Here is a 23,196-nt window from a genome sequence, read left to right on the forward strand (position 1 = left end):
TATACTCTTTGGTTTTACGCGTGGTACAGACTACAGACTGAACCGATTCCATTTCCACTTTATGTTCAATAGACGCGCCAAGTTTAAAATTCAATCTGACAAAATTTCACTGTTCCCATTAAAGTTCGATATGAAACACGTCAAAATTTCATATTTGTATGGGTGAAATAATATAAATTCTCGAATTTTGCCTGATAGAAATTATCGTAAAATCAGCGTACGATAATAACATGCTATCGTACATCGTACGTAGGCACCAAATTATCGTGTTTGTACGATAATTATCGTACGGTTGGGAACGCTGGTTCGTTTTCATAGGTTTATTGCTCTGAGGTTTTCATCCTTTTTCATCAGTTTTCATCACCTACCTACAGATAAAAAATAATTTATGGACTTGAAACTGGAAAATTACAGATGGTTGATAACATTATTAGCAATAGAAAATCACTTATCATTTAAAATAATGTTAATACTTGTAGATAGTCAGTATAAAATACACAGTAATACAATATGTTTAATAATTAATACAATCTTTTCCCACACGGCGAATATAATTTAATAAAAATATACGTAAATTCTCTTCTCTAGATACTTTTTAAATATTTAATAAATAAATACATATTATATAATTCTAGATATTTTTTTAGGATCACTTAAACGTCTATACTTTATGATCCTTGTGGGAAAAATTGACCCTTGCCTTCATGAACACTAGATTTAAAAAAACAAATACCAAAAACAATAAAATGGCGTTCGGGTTTTTGTGTGTGCGATAATGTAATTGTTTTGTATGAAATCAATTAATTTAATCGAATACGGTAGTTTTTACTATATTTTATGGTGTGAACATAAAGAAAGATGTGTTGTTTAATGTTTATACAGTAATGCAACATAACTTTAATTAGAGATTACGTGCGTGTCAATGCAGTCTATAGCGTCCTGTGCCGCCTTTTTATTAAGTTGTTAAGCTTTTATTAGCAATTATACAAGACGGTTGTTAAAAAAGTGCAGCAAAATATGTTATGTATATAGTATTAATTATATTTTACATCAAAAGTGCCTGTTTCGGCGGTCTGATTGACGGGTGCATTGCGCTTGTGTGCTAGTGGTTGTGAAAGCGTACATGATTATAATGGCAAAACTGTCATGACAGTACTGTTTACTTGTAAGGTGGACTTGTGTTGGTTTGTTTATTTTTCGATGCGGTGAGAAATTGTAATTTGTGAAAATGTGTATGCCAACACCGACTAATGTCTCCGGATTCGCGTATTCGTGGGGCTTTACGAGCTCCGCGGACCTTACAAAAGGTGAAGTGGACACACCAAGCAGTTTAAGTTATACTCTGGGGAATACGGTGAGGTTTAACAATAAATTTCAATTATTTATGCCATTCATAAAATTAAAATTTGAGATTTTTTGCGATATAGAAATATATTTCCAATAGGAACTTTATTATTTTAAGTTTTTAAGTAAATATAAATCATACATCATTTTGATAAATGAAACAAACAGTATACATATATACAAATTAAATTTCTAAGTTATCTATTCCACAATTATAATAACAAACATTTTGTTACTAATACCTAACATAGAAATCATAGCAAATAAATTAGCATAAGTTTAAATGTTAAATATACAATCACAGTTATATAGGTCTATATTTAAAAGGCATTATAAGGAATTATGTGTATATTTCAGGTATCCCCAGAAACAACGCTAACTGTGATGGCCCACAAAACTCCGCAAGTGCAAGAAAAAGTTGGCACAGTGGTAGCATCTAATGCTGCGGCACAAGTCACCAGGGTGGTCACTACGGGGACCCCGGGCAGTGGGCGGAGAGCCATGTTTGTGTTAAATGAGGCTCCGACGCACACAATAAACAGAGTGTCGCAGCAGAATCAGACTGCGACTATCCAGAGTGAGTGTAAGGATCTTTCAATGTTTTCTATAATAGAAGTTGAAAGTTAAAGTAATTCAATTTTGTGAAAAATAGCATCTAGTTTAGTAAACATGCTTTTTTTTTTGGAATCTAAACTTAGTTACTTATTTTGTAAAGTATAAGCATAATGTAATAATTTGTTTTTACTTCCTTACATGCTTATTATCACATAGCTACTCATCTATACAATCTATGTTCTAAAACAGTGTATTCTTTATTTACAGGTGCCAATTTAGCATCAAAACCATTCATGACGCCCATAGGTCCTATACAATTAACAGCGGAAGAATGTAATGAAATTTTAATGAAAAGAGCACTTCAAGCTCAAGGCATTGCCACTCCAGTGATAGATGCGTCGCAGCTTAACCAAACATTGTTGAACGGAGGCTTGAAGGGTTTAGCGGAGGTAACTACACAGCAGAACCAGCAAGATAATATTCAAACAACGGTCCACCAGCATCATTTGTTACATACGAAACAGGAACCTGGAACGGCTAATAATTCACCAAAAGTAAGTATTAATTAAAGATACTTAAATATTATTGTAAATATGAACATACAATGTATATAATCGCAATTTTTTTATTGAAACTTAGCAGTCAATTGTTCAAATATGCATTATTAATATATTTTGATGAATCTGCATCATGTAAATTGCTGAATAATCATTAAAATATTATATTATGTAATGCTACTAAACAGTTTAAAAAAAAGTTTTGCATATAAATGTTTTTGTATAATTTATATATGACAAATTCAACCTGTTATATTGGGTACTATTAATATTGTTAATTTACATACCTGTAAGAAAAAATAATCATATTATGTATTGACATTTTGATAACACTAATATTGGATGTAGGTATCTGTTTTTTGTTTATTTAATTTACTATCTTAATTTAAAATTGGCCAGTGTACCATTAACTAACTGGTACATACATCTAACAGTTTATAATAAAAAAATTCTTAACTTAAACTTATTTCATTAGTTAAAGAACAACAAAAAAGGATATAAAAATTATCTTTTTTAAGTATTTCACAAATTTTTTCTTTATCATATATCCCAAATTTTAAATATGTCAAAGTTATTAGTTAACATTAAATTGTATAGTAAGCGAGTATTAGATGGTGTATTCGCAGACGGAGATCATGAACAACACAGTGATGCAAACCCCCGCGGCTCCTGTGAAGGAGCGTCCATATTCCTGCGACGAGTGTGGAAAGTCGTTTCTGCTGAAACATCACCTCACGACTCATGCTAGAGTTCATACTGGTAAGTACTTGAATAAATATATAACTCAATTGAATTAATTTCCAGTTTGCTTGTATTAGACCGGAGATACTGACACAAAATTTCGAGTCATTTGTAACAGGATGGCGGTTCTACAGGGTTCTTAGTACGCAATGACAAAAAGAAAAATGATGGTGTGAACGCTGGTACCGGCGGCTTAGTCGCGTGGGCGTTAGTCGAACTCGTCGGAAAATAGCGAAAGTCAAACGATTTGTAACAGTATGGCACTTATTTTTCCTGTAAGTTTGAGGATCAACGAATATAAATACAAAATTTCAAAAATCTAGGTGTTGGAAATCTTCACTTATATAAATTAATAATAAATTTATTTTTCAAGTATGACAGCACTTTTTCCCCCTACTAGAAGTATGGCAAATATAATAATGGTCACATTTTATCAAATACTCTCCAAAAAGCCAAATGCAATACTGGTACAAAAAGATAGGCGAAATAAAAAAATTTTGCAGTTTTTCGGCGGTATGGCGACCATTTGGAATCGTCCGAAAAGTATGGCATGGCGATTTTCGTAAATGTCTGCACGACGATGGTTACCTGTGCAAAAGTTAGCTTGGTACAAATGGTTGAATAATTGTTTTTTTTAAATCAACACATTCGCGTCGGTATGGCGGGCTGTAAGTCATACCGGAAAAGTATGGCATGACACTACCGCCTACTTCTTTTTTATGGGCTATCGGTAAATTCTAAAATTTTTGTGTTACAAATCGTTTGACTTTCGCTATTTTTCCGACGAGTTCGACTAACGCCCACGCGACTAACCCACCGGTACCAGCGTTCACACCATCATTTTTCTTTTTGTCATTGCGTACTAAGACCCCTGTAGAACCGCCATCCTGTTACAAATGACTCGAAATTTTGTGTCAGTATCTCCCGGTCTATATGTTGAGTCACTGTTATTTTCAATTTAAACAAAGAATATCAATTACAGATATTACTAGCCTCTACTCAAAAATAATCACTTGTAATATAAGTTTATTAGTTTGTTCGTAAATTATCTTTTCGAAAGTTTTATCTTTACTTTTTTTAAATTGAAAAAAAGAAGTTAGTTACTTGCTATGAAACTGTGAGCTCTATTTCAATGAATATAAAATTGATTTTACTTTTTCAGGTGAAAGACCTCACATTTGCGGGCACTGCGGCAAGGCGTTTGCAAGGAAGCACTGTCTGAATACACACTTGCTCCTGCACTCTGCTGAACGACCGTATCGGTGTCATGAGTGTAAAATGGCGTTCACACTCAAACATCATCTCGTTACGCATTCTAGGGTATGTTGTTTATGATATGTCATTAATTCATTTTGTTTATTATGAATTTATCTTAAAAGTGACAATTTTTTTTCCTAAGTAAACACTAATGTTTATGTTTAATAAATAAAAAAATGTGTGTGGATGCAAAGTACATATATGTCATAAGTGAAACTTCTATGCCACATTCGCCCTTTCTCTGTCTCCTAATCAATGTCAAGTGTCAACCATTCTCTTCGTCTTTTCCGAAAGACATTTTCGTCTATTGCACTATCTATGTGACGGTAATATTATTATTGCGATTGCATTCATAAACATTGCCTAAAGAAGTTTAAAAAAAGGCCTCATTTTGTTGAATTAAAATTTCGACAATGGCACTTAAAACTTGACAAACATATTTCGAAAAGAAGTCTAGTTGCTCAACAAAATGTTTAAGTTTGTTTTCGTATGTGTACAGGTGCACAGCCGCGACCGTCCGTTCGTGTGCGGCGAGTGCGGGCGCGGGTTCCCGCTCAAGCGGCACCTCGTCACGCACAGCAAGTACCACGCGGGCGAGCGGCCCTTTGTGTGCAATGATTGTGGGGAGAGCTTCGCGCAGAAGGTATATACCACTACTTACACCATATATTACAACCATCTGAATATGTAAAAATACTTACACATGTCCCAGGAAATGTATTATTATTATTATTAACTCAGGCCCCGGAATCACAGACACAATTGAAAATCTATTGTGTTGTGGACCGATCGGGCCGTTCGGGGCTCCAATGGGTTAATTTGCCGCTATTATAAGTTGTATTGTATTAGCAGTAAATGAACAAGTTATTCATTTACTGCTAATGCTTTGAACTTCTTGTAATAAAGGTGGATCTTGTGTAGTTTTTTTTTTGTTATATTTTGTATTTTCCTACAAATTTAGACAGCTTTTTCACTTGATAAAAAGCGATAAGGTTTACTAAGGTGAAGCAAGCTTATATAGAAGGCATCCAGATGTTTTAAAGTTTCTGGTTAACGAACCTGATGTTTGATATTTAGTTTTGTAACATTCAAATAAATTTTTTTTATGTGATAACGTTTTTAAAATCGTTTTAGTCGGGTGACATGTTCAGAAACTTGTGTCACACCAAAACCTCACGAGCGCGATCGCAGGTATAACGAGAGAGAGACGGACGGATCTCCCGTCTCTTCTCGAGCGCTGCCACTGCATTATGTTATCACGTAAACATCTCGATCGTAAACCTACTTTACAAACAACCAATTTTTTAAAGAATATAAACTTACGTTCCCCATTCCAGGAGCACCTAGTAATGCACAGCCGTTTCCACGGGTCGCTCTCACCGTTCGTGTGCCCGGACTGCGGAGTGGCTTTTGCCCGAAAGTTCCAACTTGTGAACCACGGGCGGGTGCACGGGCGAGTGCCGCACGCGTGCCCCGTGTGCGGGAAGGAGTTCCTGCAGAAACGCACCCTGGTCGCACACTTGAAGTGAGTACACTACGGCCAACGTAACTTGGCGGGCCTGAACTTCGCGCAGAAGGCTGCGCACGAACGTTTTTTAGGAACGAAATGGTGGCATGAGGCGGCGTGCGCGGGGCGGAGATCTAGGCTAGGGATTGACTCTATGTAAACACAATCATCCCTTTATTCGAACGAATATCGCAATCGATTTTTATCGATTTGAAATTTATTGATTTTTGTTTATATGAGATACTGAACGAAATAGCTTTACAAACTTATTGAATTTTGTCGTTAGTAAAAGAGATTTCGAGTTTAATAGCAAAAAAAACTAATAACATTGTATTTTCATGGTTGTAAGACATGATTTAGTTAAATATCATTTATTTATAAACGACCACTACAATAAGGACTGATTGAGAATATTTGAAACCTATTATAAAATTAAATATAAATATATTTCACAATTCAATTTCAATCGATTTGAAAAAAAAATCGATTAATCAATATCCTCAGACACGCATAGTGGACATCCCTTTTTGTTTACGTCGTATAACTTCGTGCATATTCGGCAATTCTCGGTACGCAATTATGTATCTCAGTCACACGTTAACATTGGTGTCGTGTTCGTGTCGCTATCTCTGTCTTGAGTACAGGCGGTTACAAAAGTTTTCGTTGAGTTGATCGTTATTATTTGTTATTATTATATTGTTGAGTGTTAAGTTTAAATTTGTTCGTGTTTAAGTTTGTTTTAGTGATAATTTGGAATATTCTACTTGGAATTTTGTATTATTCGGGAACAAAGATGCCACCAAAGCATAATATGGTTTTAAATCGCCAGGCGAGAAAAATAATATTCGATTTAACGCAGTATTTTAAAAAAGAAAAAGAAGAAGGCGTAAAAAATGTTGACAAAGTTTTTTTAAGAGTTGCTGAGTGAATCCTGAATTCATTAGGTTATTTTTATTGCTTTGTCTCATAGCGTTTTGATATTTATTTTATTTGTACTTGGTCTCCGTATAAGGAAATTTTTATTCCAATTTCAGTTTAAAAGAAATAAATGCCTATAACACTTTTTTTTACGAGTGTACATGCGCAAAAGTTCGTAGAGGCTATGTTCAGGCCCGCCAAGTTACGTTGGTCGTATTGTAAACGAGAAAATAGACATTATTTATTTTATTTTAAACACTTTATTGTGCTGCAAATATAACAATAGTAGGTAAAAACTTAGAGAAACAGTATATCAAAAACCCAACTATACTAAAATGACTTTTTTTAAAACGTTAATAGCTCCCGTACCATTACCAATAACAATTGTAAGAAACAAATAAATATTTTCATATGGAACAGTAGTAGAACTTAAAAAGTTACAGTCAATGCTGAAAAAGTGAAATATTGTAATTACTTTCTTTTACAGAATGCACACAGGAGAAGACACAGTCGCGTGTCTAGAATGTGGTGAAGCGTTCAAGTGCAAGGGGGACCTGCAACAGCACTGCAAGATGACTAGACATTGTCTCACGTCGTCGCAACAGCAACAACAACAGCAGCAACAGCAACACCAGCAGCAGCAACAGCAGCAACAACAACAGCAGCAACAACAACAGCAGCAGCAACAACAACAGCAACAGCAACAACAGCAGCAGCAACAACAACAACAGCAACACCAGCAACAGCAAACAGTAATAAAACAAGACGATTTTAAACCACAGATTGTTCAGGTGTGTACTTTTTATTTCATATTGGCGAAAATTGTGACTTGTTAAAAATAAGAAACGTTTATAATAAAGTAGATTTTAATCATCAACAATTATTAAAAATATATTAAAATTTCAATTTAAATGTGTACTCTGTTTAAGGTGATTGCAACGATCTGTTCCCAGCCAATATCCCGCTAGATGGCGCTGAATTCTACATTTCTAGTTTATTTGAGTTTTTGCGTAATTGGAATAGTCATCAAACCTAGGAATAGTCATGGCGGTTACTGAATATTATATTTTATTGAAATATGTTATATCATTGCCTTAAAATCCACCCAATTCGGTAAAATTATGCGTTTTAACATCTGTCATTGCATACAGGGTCGTTTACACACACAGACGTATACAAAAATGATAAAGATTTAACTCTAGATGGCGTGAATGTAAAGCGCGTCACACACGGTGAAGATACTACCTATAATATTTTATCTAATCTAGTAATATTTTATATTACAGTATCTTAAGGTATCCGGTATCAGCGTTCTGACCATCATTTTTCTTTTTTCGCTGTAGAACCGCCATCCTGTTACAAATGACCCACAAAGGAGAATGACCACGGGTGGTATCGGTAAAATTTTAGTTGTGCCACGTATTCGTTATATTGTTAATTCCTATTTGTATTTATAATGATCATATGTATCAATATTAAGTCTTAATTAAACCGGATAAATTGAAATAATAGTAAAAGTAAAAGTTTTTCTTTTGAAACATGTATGAACTTTCGCATTAGTAGGAAGTAGGATTGTTATAAAAATAAAAGTTATATTTGTTGGCGTAAACTATTTTATTGTAATTTTGGGAAATAAATAATGTCAAAATTGATTACCTACAATAAAACGCAGTTTTATTTTATTACCTACATTACACTATTGTTTTTTTTTAATCAAAACATGTATTTGAAGTAGCAAATATGATATTATGCTGATCCAAGCATTTTCACTCAAAACTAATATCAGTAATGATTTGTAAAAGTAAATTATTTCAAAATACATTTCATAACCAATAATAAATAATAACAAGTAAGAATAATTATTCATACAACAACAAATCAAAAACACTATTTACTATGGAAAAAAAACCAGGAAGGTGAAAAACATATTTACGATTTCGATGCACTCGACTTTTAGTAAAATAATAGGTAAAAATATTATTATGGTTTTGATCACAGACATATCTGTGGTTTTGATTTTAGCTACTAGTATCAGAAAGCTGCGTGTTCAATGCACGTCGGGGTCCCACAACTGTGGAGGAAGGAAGGTAGAATACCTCCATCGAATAAGTGAAGTTTCTCGACATACTCGATTTGCCGGCCGGCCTCAATGAAGATTGTCCGAAAGTTGTATATGTGCTCTGTAACGAAAAAATTTCGCTAGCGCGATTCAGAGTGAGGTGTCGTACAATATACCTAATGAAGTTTTTCATCTTTTTATTTTACTGCAAATACAAAATAAAAATTAAACAATGGTAATGTAAATTCTAAACAAACTACTACCAAAATACAATTAGAACAAAAATCATTTGACTTGTTTATTTCACCCAGAGGCCAGAGGCGGCTCGTGACAAAATTGTATACCTAGGTGTTCACTTGAAATAAAACAACGAAAATACAATAGCGTTCGGGATGATTTATTACAAAAAAATGAGCACCACATTTTATAAATGTCTATAACACTAAAAATAACAAAGTACAGGCTATTTCAAAACGAATTCAATGACTAGGTATCAATAATTAGTAAATCACCGAATTTGCATTCGCGAGCGTAGGTATCCATAGTGTTTGTCACTGACGGTCACTGACCTCTATAACTTATAGTTATAGAGGTCAGTGGTGTTTGTTGTGTAAACATGTATGTATTTGAGTAGTTAGTAGCATATTATATTCTGAATTTCTGATCCATGCCTATTCACTCAAAACTAATAACACTAATGATTTGTAACAGTAAATTATTTCAATAGGTAGGTATTTGAACATTTCCCAACAAGACGTAAGAATAATTATTCGTAGGTATACAAGATACAATAACAAATCTAATACACTATTTATTATTTTATTATTTACTAGCGGTCCGCCCCGGCTTCGCCCGTGGTACATGTTTACGTTTTCTCTCCATAAGAAGTAATAGCTAGAGAGCTAGCGCAAAGCTACCTGTATGTATTTGACCAGACCTGGATTTTTGTGTGTTGATTCCCCTATACCTACTATACATGAGATGAGGAGTCACTAAGCCCAGAGTGGTGGACGGGGCGCGCGCTTAGGTAAGACAGGTGGAAATTTTTGGTGAACTTTGAAACCATTTGACCACGTCTGCCATTTTGATATTTGAAAATAGATTATTATTACTATCGGAAAATAACAATGGCAGACCATTATCACGCGGATAACATTCTGGCAGACACTTATGAAAGTGCTGAAAAAAATACAATTTTGAAAGTATTTGACCAGATCTGCCATTATATATACATATATTTTATTTATTAGGGTCTTAAAAACTTATTTTCGAAACGGCAGACATTTTCATTGCGTACAGACTTCAGCAGACAACAAAACTTTACAGACTTCAGCAGTCAACAAGACTTAGCTTCTACATGGTCAGATGTATATATGTATTACGTTCCCTGACCTTACATCAATGATTTACTTTATTAATGTTTTTATGGTCATTTACATTTAATTTTGAAAACTATGGAATAAAATTTATAAATTTGATGATACAAAACTAAATATACATTTGTAAAGAATCTCAAATATAAAGTTGTGTTGCAAATAACAAATCATCATTTAAATATTTAGTTTATTTCTTTATTTAAGAAACAATTAACAATTACAAAACAACATAAAAAAACACGCATGCATTTATTGAAATGTTCATTCATCATCACTATCGTATGGCGTTGTGTGACTCGTCTTCATAATCCATTGAATCGGATTCTGTAAAAGTAAAACGTAAATTATATAATAAAAGAAATGAGTCATTATAAACTTACCTAGTAAGGCAATGCCTTTGATGTCGCACGATGCCGCCGCGCCGCCAGTGTAGGTACTTCTGCTGCTACATGAAGATATGCTAGGGTTGCAACAAATGGGAAATAAAACAATTGTAATTATTACTATTATGATGTAATCATTTATTCATATTATGTACATTCAAAACAATTGCTATTATTAAATCTGATGTAATTATTTTTTCATAAATATATAATTATTATTAATTATATAATATATTGCACTGTGAAATATTTACGTATCACTTTATTTTTGATGTTCTTAATTGTCTTTTATAAAATTTAAGTGACGCATTCGCATTGGGATCAACAATCCGATAAGAAAAGAATGGAGACAACATATACATAGCTTTGATTTCAATTCTACAGATACAAAATATACAATCTATCTAAAATGATACAACGGATGTTTCCTGCGTTTTCTCGTCAAAATACCGAAACAACGTAATTATTGTATAGTAGTTGGGCGTGAAAGTAAAAAAACAAATGAAAAGTGTTTTCCATATGATTATTTATTAAATTTACGCGATTAAGAATAATTTCAACGATACAATTTAGTAACCGAGAATTCAGAGGATTAAAGAAAATACCTGCCTGATCATTTTATCAAACTCTAAAAGAATTATGGTTATTTCGCATCACTCGGTTTATTAGTTTGGTAATAATTATTAAAGGTAGTTACAACCCTAGCCATTGAGTCGAACGGTAGGCAACACAATATCGACTTTGTGCGGGTACATATGGTACATTTCTTCTTGCTGTGAAGCGTAATTATTATTATTAAGATTTTTTAGGCTATTTTGAATCAGCTGTTCTAATTTAATTCTAGAAATTTATTAAAACGTGATTTTTTTAAAAGTATATTATGAGTTTATAAATACCTCAACCAATAGTTATTGTGTCCTATCCTCATTTCTTTATATCTTGGTAGTTAACTAAAGTGTTAAATTTACATAACCTCAACAACAACATTTACACTGCCACTGCACTAAAACTAAACTAACTAGCTCTCTAGCTATAAGAACCATCCTCGTACTTCAAGGGATATAATAAAAAAAGAATTATCGAAATCGGTTCAGCCGTTCTCGAGTTATGCGCTTACCAACACATTTTGCGATTCATTTTTATATATAAGAAGACTAGCGGTCCGCCCCGGCTTCGCCCGTGGTACATGTTTACGTTTTCTCTACATAAGAACCATCCTCGTACTTCAAGGAATATAATAAAAAAAGAATTATCGAAATCGGTTCAGCCGTTCTCGAGTTATGCGCTTACCAACACATTTTGCGATTCATTTATATATATATATACTAGCGGTCCGCCCCGGCTTCGCCCGTGGTACATAATATTTACGTTTTCTCTACATAAAAACCATCCTCGTACTTCAAGGAATATAATAAAAAAAGAATGATCGAAATCGGTTCAGCCGTTCTCGAGTTATGCGCTTACCAACACATTTTGCGATTCATTTTTATATATAAGAAGACTAGCGGTCCGCCCCGGCTTCGCCCGTGGTACATAATATTTACGTTTTCTCTACATAAAAACCATCCTCGTACTTCAAGGAATATAATAAAAAAAGAATGATCGAAATCGGTTCAGCCGTTCTCGAGTTATGCGCTTACCAACACATTTTGCGATTCATTTTTATATATAAGATAAGATTATGTGAAAATAACCAGGAAGGTGAAAAACATATTTACGAAAACATAGTAACATAATATGGCTGTCGCTACAATAATTATATTTCAATTTTATCTTTTTATACCTAGTAGAACTGGCCGACGAATAAAAAAAATCGTATTAGAATAAATACAATAAATTACGGAACAAAAAAAGGATTGTAACTGAATTAGGTATGTTTGTTTCTGGGCGCACCGTTTTCGACGACGCGACACGCGACGTAAGCGTATAGGTATAGGTACCTACTTTGCTAAAACAAACTAATAAAATTGTGTGTCTGTCTGAAAATTCGGAAAAGCATATTTTGCAAGTTTGTAATTACTTTGATAGTTTACCGATTTATAATAATTGTAATTGTAATTGTATAATATATAATTTGCAATGTGGTGAAATTTCATAAAAATCACGGGCCAATTTTTTGTTTTGAATCCCACCGAAAATATAATTGCGTTATTAGAATAATTAATTACTATACCTACCCACGATCAATTATTACAATATAGTCTCAAATGCATACTAGAGAAATATTGCAATTTGATTCAATTAAAATGCATAGCATACAAAAATAAATTCACAACACAAGAAATTCCGCGCGCAAATCATAGCGCGTGTCAATGAAATCAAGAATGTTTTATATCAAGCCGACGCGGACGACGACGCGACGCCGAACAAAAGTACCTACGACGGACGACCACGCTTCGAGTTGCCAAACAACATGAGTAATAAATTGTTTACAAAAAAAACAAGTTTTCCATTTTTCTGTATGAGTAGACAGAACTTCAAAACGCCACCTGCTACGGTTTATATTATGAACGATTGTTATAAAAATAAAAGTTATATTTGTTGGTGTAAACTATTTTATTGATCAATAATTTTGGAATTTAAAATTGTCAACATTGATTACAATAAAACGCAGTTTTATTTTATTACACTATTGTTTTTTTTATCAAAACATGTATTTGAAGTACCATATAATATTATGCTGATCCAAGCATTTTCACTCAAAACTTATATCACTAATGATTTGTAAAAGTAAATTATTTCAATATACATTTCATAACCAACATGTAAGAATAATTATTATTATTCCTACCTACAACAACAAACCTAAAACACTATTTACTATGGGAAAATAACCAGGAAGGTGAAAAACATATTATTATTTACGATTTCGACGCACTCGACTTTTAGTAAAATATAGTAGGGAAACATAATATTATGGTTTTGATTTTTGCTACTAGTATAAGAAAACTGCGTGTTCAAACTACTTGTTTGTCTGTCTGAAAATTCGGAAGTACTTTGGTAGTTTACCGATTTATAATAATATTGTATACCTATATCGTTGTTTAAAAAATATTCAAACACAATAAAATATGATATATGTACTGATTTATCACTGGTTTCAGTGATGAACTGATGAGTCAATTATAGCCACTATACTTTCGTCATACGTGTGTATGATTGATGTGATTTGCAACGTGGTGATATTTCAGAAAAATCACGGGTCAAATTGTCCCACCGAAAATATAACTGCGTTATAAGAATAACTATACCTACGATAAATTATACATAATACAATATAGTCTCAAATGCATACTAGTGAAATATTTTATTTGAATCAATAAAATAAAAAAATAAATAAAAAATAATAATAATACAAAAATAAATTCACAACACAAGAAAATCCGCGCGCAAATCATAGCGCGTGACAATGAAATCAAGAACTTTCGAGCCGACGCGGACGACGAAGGAGCCTAACAAAAGTACCTACAATCATAGGCGGCTCGTGACAAAATTGTATGGCCGTGTTCACTTGAAATAAAACAACGAAAATAGGTACCTACAATAGCGTTAGCAGTACAAAAAAAATGAGCACCACATTATAAATGTCTATTTATACACTAAAAATTATAGAGTATTTCAAAACGAATTCAATTATTATTTAGCAATAATTAGAAAATCCCCGAATTTGCATTAGTGATCGTATTCATAGTGTTTGTCTACACTAATATTATAAAGAGGAAAACTTTGTTTGTTTGTTTGATTGTAAATTGTAATGAATAGGCTCATAAACTACTGGACATTTTACCAATGTTTGCAAGTTTGTGATTACTTTGATAGTTTACCGATTTATAATAATTGTATACTTATATCATTGTTTAAAAATATTCAAACACAATATGATATAGGTACTGATTTATCACTGGTTTCAGTGATGAACTGATGAGTCAATGTTAGCCACAATACTAATCACTTTCGTCATACATGTGTATGAACTATGATTGATGTGATTTGCAATGTGGTGAAATTTCATAAAAATCACGGGCCAATTTTTTGTTTTGAATCCCACCGAAAATACATATATTACTAATTGCGTTATTAGAATAATTAATTACTATACCCACGATCAATTATTACAATTTACAATATAGTCTCAAATGCATACTAGAGAAACATTGCAATTTGAATCAATTAAAATGCATAGCATACAAAAATAAATTCACAACACAAGAAATTCCGCGCGCAAATCATAGCGCGTGTCAATGAAATCAAGAATGTAATTTTATATCAAGCCGACGAGCGACGACGCCGAACTAAAGTACCTACAGTACCATTTACCTTCAGTGTACAATACAGTTTACAGACCTACGACGGACGAACAATAATGAGTAATAAATAAAAAAAAACATAGTTTCTAAGGTCATTAGTTTTATTTTATTTTATTGTTATTTTCTTTGAACGATTGGAAATGAAATTACTCAATTTTTACACAGAACTTTGATTTATTAGAATTATGCTCATTATGCATAAGATAACGAACGCGAATGCACGACATCTAGCGCGTCAATGTCTAAACATCGCCTTTCGTTTAGACATTGACGCGCTAGATCTGTAATAAGTATATAGTCTATGCGCTAGATGTCGTGCTTTATGTCGTGTTTCGCTTGGCAAAAGTCACGCACACTACTGTAGAAGTGTCAAATTTTTCCGGTATTTTACTGTTGTTTTTCTAAGTAAATATTGTAAATTATTGATTAAAAAGGTCGAACGCGCACACATTTCATTATAGAGAAGTGATAAAATGATTAGTTTTAAAGAAATAGTGTCTGTGTTAAGTGTTTAGAGGTAATCAAAAATGTATGGAGGGACGGTCGGAACATCAACCTTAATGTTAAACTATAATTTCAGGTTATCGGTGCTGATGGACAAATATTAAGTGAAAAAACAACACCGGGATATGCTTGTCCTGAGTGTGGTTCCTGCTTTAATACCAAGGTATGTAATGCACTCAAAGAAAATATCTTTATTTAAAATTATAGATGCGGAAGTGGTTCGTTTATTTGTTTATCTTTAACGTCGCAACGGAGTGATTTCTCCCAAGGTAATTTTCATCGATTATGTTAGTGAAAAAAATTGGTTTTCTGTAAAGTCGGTTTACTGACGATAGTTGAATGTGACAACGTCCGATTGTGCTTCTTTGTCGCTCGTTCCGCGCTCTCTCTTGCACTTCAAGCCACATAGGGAACTTCTCAGAGCGAGGTAACGCCGCATGAGTCATGTTTCTTCGTGCGTGCAGCCGGCTCTATCGAATTATAAGACGTTGTCACGTCAATAACGCAAAAAGGCAGGTTTTAATTCGCTATTCAGTATGTAAAAAGTGATAAAATTATTTTTTTTGTTGCGCAGGAGGCGCTATCGCTGCACGTGCGGCTGCACGCGGGCGACCGCACGTGCGTGACGGACCTGTGCGCGCTCACCGCCGCGCTGCAGCCCGGCCTCGTCGCGCACGCCACGCACAGTCAGTATACAAGTTATTTTATGCCATTGAGATATACATATGGAGACGACACCGCCTACATCACAATTCAATACAATACAAAATTCTTTATTTAACACACACAATACACATACAGAAGAAAAGAAAAGAAAAGAGAAAAACGTATAAGACAGATACAACACATGTTGTACAACACATGTTGAGCGGAACATAAGTGAGTACATACTCACTTATGTTCCGCTCAACAGAAGCCATATGGCTTAACTGCACGCTCATTTTTTATTTGTTTTAAAGTGAAACGCATCAAATATGCCTTCGTGTGTGTTACGATATTGCACAAATAATACGGAAAAGTGACTAATATAACTTTTCATCGGTAAGTACCTAACTAGATAATAATTTTTAAAACTTAGAGCAAAAAAATTGCGCACAGATTTTGTTCGTAGTGTCTCATCCATACGTAGTTATGGTCTAGTATACGTCCCCTTATTATCTCTACGCCTACGATCAAGATAATCATCCGATCATACAAACAATAATATTTCTGCTACCTATCCTTAAATCCGCATGACATGAGATTTGTGAAGTAAATTATTAAATATTTTATTTTACTTTTACAGATCAACCGATCCAAATTATATCTTCAAATCACCCCAGTAATGTTGTTCACACGCAAGTTATAGCTACGGTAAGATTCATATAAAATCTTTAAAATATACAATTATTATTTATTTGTGTATAGAATTGATAATTTTATGTCTCAATATATTTTTTCAGAATCACCATATAACACCGCCGCGGCCAAAGTTACATTTCTGCGTGGACTGTGGGAAAGGATTTGCAGCGAAACACGGCTTGTTAGCGCATCATAGACGGTAAGAAAATATCTTATGCTCTATTTTACATTAAATAAAATATTTAATTCAATAATCATATTTATTAACATTTTTTATTTTGTAATGAGAGACGTGTTTTTTTAGTAAACTAAATACATATTACGTTATATTCAATTTATTTAATAACGAATTAATTTACTCACAAAGTACAACTTCAATATTAGACACTTAAATGTTTCTTTTAACTCAGTATTTACAAAAAATAGTTTTTCATCGCTTGCATTGTAAGGTTTTATACATAGATCACAGAAACTAAAGGGAGATATAGTTAGGGGGCGGGGCCGGTGTCGCAGCAATATGTACAAAAAGAGAACAAACTGTAGCGGTGCTGTATACGTACGTCATTTACAATATTCTAGTGTGCGAACGAATAGTCGCTCTCATATTTTTGTGTGATGACACGCACACAACGCGAAGTATTGTTTTGATTTTGTTTACTGCAGTTGTGTGCGTAAATTTTTTATGAGACACGGTTTCGTACTCAGCGCAAGCGATTGGCATCTCTCTAGATCTCTATGGTTTTATAAGTTTTTCTTTGATAATTTTTCCAAAAATGACATTGAAATAATAATAAATGAAATATAATGTGACGTCAGTCACCCGGACGGCAGCTGCACGCTCCGCTCGCACGTGTGCGACCAGTGCGGCAAGGCGTTCTTCCAGAAGAACCACCTCATGCTGCACCAGCGCCAGCACATGGACCTGCCGCCCAGGAATGTAAGACAGTTATAAATTTATTATTATGAGATTATAATCACAGAATACATAATAGTAGCTAAACGCTACAGAACGGACACTCTCCGCCTCCCGCCAAAATTAAACTTACCTCACCCCGCGCGATTCTGATTAAAATGGGCCATATTTTTCTGCAAGAACGATTCGCAACGAAGATTGATAACATTAATCAAATTGACTTAAAGTAATTTTATTATTTTGGATTTGTGATTATCGTTTTTCGTAGAAAATGGTTAGATATTGTGCTGTTTACGGATGTATTTCATCAGAAAAACGCGCATTTCATTTTACGCTAGTCACAAATGTGCCAACCATAAAGCGTTAACACACACATTTGCAGTCTCTAAAGTGTGACTGTCAAAACGATAATTTTGTATTGAGTGTCCGGGGTGTGTTATAGTTTTGTTTTTGGGCAATGCTGTGGTATGATTTTCTTTTGGATGGTCCGGGAGATGATTTGTTTTGGGGCTGTTATATCTAATTACACGTTTTATGTAATGCATAATAAATAAATATAATTTTTGATGATCCATCAGGCCCCGGAATCACAGACACAATAGAAAATCTATTGTGTCGCGGTCGGATCTGGCCGTTCGGGGCTCAATGGGTTAAGTATGATATGGATATGAAAGTTAAATTAGTATTGTACTGTTTTTTTTTGGTATTTGGTATGGTTTTAACCGCATTGCTAAATGTTTAAATGGACTACGACTATATTCTTGACAAATGGACTATCTAATAGTGGAATAATCTTCGGTATTAAATAACCCTTTTTATCGAGGAAGGAAAACCGTTTGACACAGCTAGTGTAGTAACGTACCTAACGTCATATAAAACATATAAATAATTGTGTCTAGCTCCACTCGCAGACGCAAACGCAAACCCAGCAGCAGCAAGTGACGCAAGTGCCGCAGCGCGTGACGCAAGTGACGCAACAGGTGCAGGTGTCGCAGCAACAACAGCAACAGCAGCAACAAGCCGCGCAGCAGGCGGCGCAACAAGCCGCGCAACAAGTGGCGCAGCAGGTGCAGCAACAAGTTGCGCAACATGTGCAGCACCAAGCGATGGAGATGGACGAGCAGCCAGCGCATATACAAGTTGTGAGTAACTGTTTTGTAAGGGGCTTTTTTATGTCAGAGCAAGCAAAGGGGCAGGTGTCGCAGCAACAAGAGCAACAGCAGCAACAAGCCGCGCAACAGGCAGCGCAACAAGTGGCGCAGCAGGTGCAGCAACAAGTTGCGCAACATGTGCAGCACCAAGCGATGGAGATGGACGAGCAGCCAGCGCATATACAAGTTGTGAGTAACTGTTTTGTAAGGGGCTTTTTTATGTCAGAGCAAGCAAAGGGGCAGGTGTCGCAGCAACAAGAGCAACAGCAGCAACAAGCCGCGCAACAGGCAGCGCAACAAGTGGCGCAGCAGGTGCAGCAACAAGTTGCGCAACATGTGCAGCACCAAGCGATGGAGATGGACGAGCAGCCGGCGCATATACAAGTTGTGAGTAACTGTTTTGTAAGGGGCTTTTTTATGTCAGAGCAAGCAAAGGGGTATAGGTGTCGTAGCAACAGCAACAGCAGCATGTATATTGTATAATTCGGTCAGATAAAGAATGGGTTTGAAAATGTCCGCTTTCCTATTTGTCTCTTGCTCACTCAAAAAACAATTGATAGCTTAAGCTTAGTTACGCCATTTTCAATACCTTTTTTTCTTTCCAAAAAAAAATTGTATGCAAGGTCAATAACGTTTATAATATTATGGTTTACAGTTGAATACAAATGTAATGAGCTTAAAATATCTGACATAAAGTATAGGTACGTTTTGTTTGATTATAGATTTACAGTAGTATACTCGAACTTTATAAATTTCTTCTACCATATAGCCCAATAATATCATCTTCGACATACAAATAACTAATTTTACCAACCCTCAGGTAACAAACCGCTCGGGCCAAGTGATCGGCAACCAGATAGTAGTAGGTGCGGTGGGTGGTAGACGCTTGCTACCGTCGCAGTTGCACATTGTGTCCCGAGATGGGAAGCCAATACACCACCTTACCAAGCGGGATGGGTATGTATATGTTTATTTTTGAAGTGAAAACTTCTTTAGCGGCGTTGCAGAGCACTATTTCTGTAATGGGTATAAAATCTTTAACTCGCGTCAGGACACGTGACCTGATCGAAAAAGCGTAAGACGGATACCATTCCAAAATATCAAACATGCTCAACGTTAATAATCAAGTTTTCACTTCTGCCGGCACTCCCGGAGTGCAACCCGTCTTTTTTTATTTAGTGTTGTTTGTGGGTGGGTTTTGTGTTAATTTATGGTATACCACACAAAATTTAGTAATGATGCTGTTTTACTTTTACTATGATGGATAAACCAAAGAAATATACTGTACTTTTTTATATAGTTACAATTTATCAAAGCCTACTGAGACCTATTGAATATACACATAAACATAATAAGAATTGGTCAAAATATTTTATTGCACCTTTGAACTATTATTTTTCTATATAAATGACATATGCATTGCACCACTTTTATGATATAAATCCTTTTTTTACTAACAAAATTCTTTTTGGAGTTTCCAGCAACAAAAATTGTTCAATTCATGAAATAAGAATATTTACTTATTATTATATTTGACTTTTCATAGTCCTATGAAAACAAGGAATAGACAATTTTTATCATCTGCCTCATTAACTAAGATCTCTATATTTATATTTACATATCTTTTCTTTCACAGGAGCGACATAAAAGAGCTAGTAGTGTCCACGGGCAGAGGAACTGGCTTAATCAAATACGAGATCGCAATCCCTCCCCCCACATCTGTGGTCCAAGTGCAGCAGCTTGACTGAGAGCGGTTCCGCAATTAGCGGGACTGTTAGCTTTATACGTGATTCACTACACCGGGAAATAAATGAAACAATATCCATAGGGCATAGACAATGCAGTGCTAGAGCCGGGAATCAAGTGTTACAATATCCACGGGCATAGACAATTCAGTGCTAGAGCCAGGAAACAAATTGAACAATAAAATATTATCCATAGATAATTCAGTGCTCGAGCCGGGAAATAAATGAAACAATATCCACAGGGCATAGACAATACAGTGCTAGAGCCGGGAAACAAATGTTATAATATCCATAGACATTTCATTGATGTGCCACAGTTAAGCATGAATTATCAGATGTGGTCAGGCTTGAATTGTTTCATACAAAAAGTATACAATAATGTCTGATCGAGCCTCGGATGGTCTTGACAGCCACGGTGTAGCATATATCATAACTTTATATGTTCAAGAAGTTAAAGTGTTCAATTACCGGGTTAGGGCTTAACAATAAAGTGACAATGGTCTCGATCGATCGAGCAATATTTAGACTTGTGTTAATGAAAGTGAAGTGTAGTGTTTTGTGTGATGAACTTCGGGAAGTGTCTGTTCTACAGCTGGTCTGCGGCAAGTGTGTGAATGGATCGACGTGATCCTAATGTTCCACAAAATAAGTGTTCGATAATACAATATGTAATTACAATTAAGGATTACCAAAAAGTGAATTCGTACAGCGTTATTATCTTCTTTACTTTGAATGGATTCTCAATATTGTATTATTATCAATTATGTCAATGGAGAATTTTAAAATGTGTTTGTAGAGATAGTTGACGCCAAATTACAAGCGAATTCTATTGTAGCGGTTTTTTTTTTAATAGAAGTACATTTAAGAGAAACAAGTCCAAATGCTTAAACTTCCACATTGCCTCCATTACTACTTATATCGACAGCAATAATGTGTGTTTGTGTGTATTGGATGTTCTAAAATTTAGAACATTTTGGTGAATGTAAAAAGACGTGTACAGTAGTGTTGAGTAAGTGTAGACGGTTAGAACGTGTAATATTATTGTACATATCAAAGTTTTTAACGGCGTCCAGATTCGCGGTTTTGTATGAACTGTACAATTTAGATGACGTCCCGACGTGACGTCATACGCATTTAAGTTTTATTCTATGATTTGACGGCCTCTTCGAAAAAGCTTTATGAGTACATAGATTCCTCCGCGGCAGTTATATAGCGAGTGCAATTCGGTTCTAGATCTGAATTATTTATGACAAGCGAATTGATTTATTTTTTACTGGCATAGACAACATATAAAATAGAGGCATATTTGTATAAACAATAGACAATCGAGTTTTTACCTAATCTAAGTTTGAAAAAGTATATTTGTAAATTACCTTTTCGTATTTTATTTCTACTTATGTAGTATTTTTTAAGAATTATTCAAATATTTGGGTTAAAATTGCTTTATATATTAATCTAGTCTGTGATAGGGACTGTCTATGAAAAGGTTATTATATTTGAATCGATAAATTGTTTTTGGACGCTAGCTAATTGCCTCTTTACAATTAAATTATTTTCACAATATATTTCATTTGCTTGCTTTTCTACAATGATTGTATCCAGTCCTAGTAATTCAAAGCCATAATTATTTGAATTCAGTGAAGATGCAATAAAGTTAGCGACAAAAACTTATACAAGTGCTTCCGAATGTTCATATATTTTGTAAATAAAGATGAAGACTGATCTAAAGCACTAAATGCATCTCTTCTAATTGCCTTACAGTGAGCGCACACATTTTTATATATTTTTCGTGTAGGCGGTAAGAAGTTTGTCAATTTTAACTGTGCTACTCAGTGTCCATTTTTATTCACAGAATCGAATTCTATGTTCCCTTGTGGCGCGTTTTCAAGTGACGATTTCATGCAAATATAGGCCTTATTAAAGCTAACGTAAAATACATTTTTCGGATAATTATTTTGTTCATATTGTCTAGTTTAATATTAACTATAAAATGTGCTTTATTATAAAATGTGAACAGTATTCAATGGACTTACACTTGATCTGATAAAGATGATTGTTCATAACACGGTGAAAACGTGCCTTTAGACAGTATTATGTTTCCTGAAATTTCTATGACACAAATATATACAGTCTACGATGTTTTTGTGTTAATCTCGTAAGCTGTGATATTATTTGTGCTGATTTATCGATATGTTGATTCTTAATGTTGTTTGCCATTTACTTACAGTGTAAATATATAGTGGATATCTATAATTTTTATATTAAATAAAAAATATACATAATTAACTTGAATTTTTATTTTTGCCCATTTCCCTAGCCCTCATTCATAACCATATCTAATCATTTTGTATAAATGCAAAAATCTGAGTTTTTTTCGCTGTAACGGCGTTACCACAGAACGGATTTAGATGATATAATAGGCTATACAACAGGCTATTTTTAATAAGCCCCTAAAGATGTATGTGGGTGAATTTATATGAGACACAGTTAGCTTACAAATTATCCTAAAATTTTCGAAACTACCGAATTTTTGATAGT

General features: G+C 34.3%; 1 protein-coding gene across 2 annotated transcripts; it reads left to right on the top strand.

Annotated features, from left to right (window-relative positions):
- Positions 1-713: 713 nt before the first annotated feature.
- Positions 714-22,944, top strand: LOC149483229 (uncharacterized). Of its 2 annotated transcripts, XM_089702273.1 has the most exons (18): positions 714-1,354; positions 1,702-1,921; positions 2,167-2,453; positions 3,068-3,215; positions 4,360-4,517; positions 4,954-5,097; positions 5,792-5,979; positions 7,367-7,670; positions 15,585-15,671; positions 16,083-16,194; positions 16,794-16,861; positions 16,951-17,048; positions 17,666-17,786; positions 18,662-18,841; positions 18,959-19,039; positions 19,073-19,102; positions 19,734-19,870; positions 20,550-22,944. In XM_089702273.1, the coding sequence occupies exons 1-18, from the start codon at positions 1,229-1,231 to the stop codon at positions 20,659-20,661; spliced, it is 2,601 nt and encodes an 866-aa protein (XP_089558399.1). In that variant the 5' UTR covers positions 714-1,228; the 3' UTR covers positions 20,662-22,944. The 2 variants fall into 2 exon arrangements, with proteins under 2 accessions (XP_089558399.1, XP_089558398.1); XM_089702272.1 differs by lacking the exons at positions 18,959-19,039; positions 19,073-19,102 and having other exon boundaries at positions 716-1,354; positions 1,702-1,927; positions 18,662-18,904.
- Positions 22,945-23,196: the final 252 nt, after the last annotated feature.

This window comes from Colias philodice, chromosome 13 (genome assembly GCF_061535455.1).
Source record: "Colias philodice isolate Cphi_HAF_F1 chromosome 13, ilColPhil1 Martin Lab GWU primary, whole genome shotgun sequence".
NCBI lineage: Eukaryota > Metazoa > Arthropoda > Insecta > Lepidoptera > Pieridae > Colias > Colias philodice.

Excerpts from the sequence above, each read along its gene's own strand:
- LOC149483229 (XM_089702273.1), top strand. The coding sequence starts at position 1,229 with ATGTGTATGCCAACACCGACTAATGTCTCCGGATTCGCGTATTCGTGG. Across the intron at positions 15,672-16,082 it reads GTTCCTGCTTTAATACCAAG|GAGGCGCTATCGCTGCACGT; the intron begins GTATGTAATGCA and ends TTTGTTGCGCAG. Across the intron at positions 16,862-16,950 it reads ACACGCAAGTTATAGCTACG|AATCACCATATAACACCGCC; the intron begins GTAAGATTCATA and ends ATATTTTTTCAG.